The sequence below is a fragment of the Carassius auratus genome, chromosome 5 (genome assembly GCF_003368295.1).
Source record: "Carassius auratus strain Wakin chromosome 5, ASM336829v1, whole genome shotgun sequence".
Taxonomy (NCBI): domain Eukaryota; kingdom Metazoa; phylum Chordata; class Actinopteri; order Cypriniformes; family Cyprinidae; genus Carassius; species Carassius auratus.
The window spans coordinates 5,456,596-5,458,935 of record NC_039247.1 but is presented as its reverse complement, the minus strand read 5'-3'; the positions used below and the strand labels follow the sequence as shown (position 1 = coordinate 5,458,935).

The 2,340-nt window shown below is 41.1% G+C and overlaps 1 protein-coding gene across 1 annotated transcript; it reads right to left on the bottom strand.

Moving 5' to 3' along the window:
- Positions 1-1,183: 1,183 nt before the first annotated feature.
- LOC113068986 (putative claudin-24) lies at positions 1,184-2,042 on the bottom strand. Its single transcript, XM_026241949.1, has one exon. The coding sequence runs from the start codon at positions 1,989-1,991 to the stop codon at positions 1,329-1,331; it is 663 nt and encodes a 220-aa protein (XP_026097734.1). The 5' UTR covers positions 1,992-2,042; the 3' UTR covers positions 1,184-1,328.
- Positions 2,043-2,340: the final 298 nt, after the last annotated feature.

Here is a 2,340-nt window from a genome sequence, read left to right as displayed (position 1 = left end):
GGGATGGCCACTCCATAACATTAATTTTGTTGGTTTGGAACCAAGACTTTGCCCATTTACTAGTGTGTTTTGGGTCATTGTCTTGTTGAAACAACCATTTCAAGGGCATGTCCTCTTCAGCATAGGGCAACATGACCTCTTCAAGTATTTTAACATATGCAAACTGATCCATGATCCCTGGTATGCGATAAATAGGCCCAACACCATAGTAGGAGAAACATGCCCATATCATGATGCTTGCACCTCCATGCTTCACTGTCTTCACTGTGTACTGTGGCTTGAATTCAGAGTTTGGGGGTCGTCTCACAAACTGCCTGTGGCCCTTGGACCCAAAAAGAACAATTTTACTCTCATCAGTCCACAAAATGTTCCTCCATTTCTCTTTAGGCCAGTTGATGTGTTCTTTGGCAAATTGTAACCTCTTCTGCACATGCCTTTTTTTTAACAGAGGGACTTTGCGGGGGATTCTTGAAAATAGATTAGCTTCACACAGACGTCTTCTAACTGTCACAGTACTTACAGGTAACTCCAGACTGTCTTTGATCATCCTGGAGGTGATCATTGGCTGAGCCTTTGCCATTCTGGTTATTCTTCTATCCATTTTGATGGTTGTCTTCCGTTTTCTTCCACGTCTCTCTGGTTTTGCTCTCCATTTTAAGGCATTGGAGATCATTTTTTGCACCTCTTTATAGGTTTTCCCCTCTCTAATCAACTTTTTAATCAAAGTACGCTGTTCTTCTGAACAATGTCTTGAACGACCCATTTTCCTCAGCTTTCAAATGCATGTTCAACAAGTGTTGGCTTCATCCTTAAATAGGGGCCACCTGATTCACACCTGTTTCTTCACAAAATTGATGACCTCAGTGATTGAATGCCACACTGCTATTTTTTTGAACACACCCCTTTCAACTAATTCAACTAATTGCCCAATTGCACAGCCTTAAGAGCGTGCATATCATGAATGCTGGGTCTCATTTGTTTTCTGAGAATCTACTGAACCTACTGGTAACTTGTTTGCCACGTAGCAATAAAAAAATATACGAAAAACCTTGATTATTCTGGTTAGTCACATTGTACTGCTATTATTTTGAACAATACTGTATATATATATATATATATATATATATATATATATATATATATATATATATATATATATATATATACCAATAAGCCACTGATTTCTTTACCAAATTGGGCTTTGAAAGTCAACCGAAAGTGTAAAAAAAGTTCTGTCCAAATGCTTCCAAATTTTCCCGTCTGGCATGTTTGTTTTGTAATGCTGAGTTGCGTTCTTGAATATTTCCAGTCTTAAGATGAAATCTAAACTATATGATTTCCATTTTTCGGGAATGCTGAGTTCTCGAGCATTGTTCTAGATTGCGAGGCAGAATTTTACTTTGCAGCTTTGCTTCGTGATCGCCCATGCAGACAGCAACAAAAAGAAAAGCCCCTCCAACAACTAACAGAAGTCCAGCAAACCAGGCAGAAAACATGGCCTCTCCATACTCCCATCTGGGCATCACATCTGGAAGATTCTCATCCCAGAACTTCACTACCATTATGTATGCCATTAGCGAAACCGGTGCGAGGGTCGTGATCCCTGACACAACGATAAACAGTCCACCGAGAATGAGTAGAGTCCTTTTCATCCTCTCCCGCCCGGTGCCAATCTCAACACCCTCGAGTCCGAAAAAAGCAGCCGCCACGCCAAGAAATCCTGTTGCAATGGAAATGCACATGAGAACCCGTGAAGCTAAAGTGTCTAGTGGAAGGGCTAAAAAAGACTCGAAGGCTTTGCAGTGAATGCCAACTTCCTCTGTGTAGATACACATGTGCCAGAGCCCTTCATACCAGTTCTCCATCTCATTCAGATCCGAGTTCATCGTCTTCCACAGTGGCAGGAAGGTTGTAATAACAGTAGTGACTAAACCTCCGAAGGACACAAAGAGTGAAGCTCTCTGGACAAACTTGGTGGTTAGCAGCACCATGTTAACACTCGTCTGTCCTCTCACTTTGTCTGTCTGACCGTCTGAGATTTTCAACTGGTGTGTTTCATCTGGACTGGCTCCTCCTTTGCTTTAATAAAACTCCACCTGTTCTTGCCGGATGATGCAGCAGCCCTTCACAACGACGGGACTGTTTTTCAAACTGAATATCTTTACCGAGGACAATAACTGCTTTTTAAAGAGGAAATCCGATATGTCCAGTTTTAAGTCTGTGCAAGAAGCCTGAACAGAGTGCAATAAGATTTTATTGAGATTGAAGGAAAAGAAAAGAAAGAATCAAAGAAACCTCTGGTGAAATGTGCTAAAAGAGCATTTTTCCTTGTTAATGATA

Coding starts and splice junctions, on each gene's coding strand:
- LOC113068986 (XM_026241949.1), bottom strand. CDS start 1,991: ATGGTGCTGCTAACCACCAAGTTTGTCCAGAGAGCTTCACTCTTTGTG.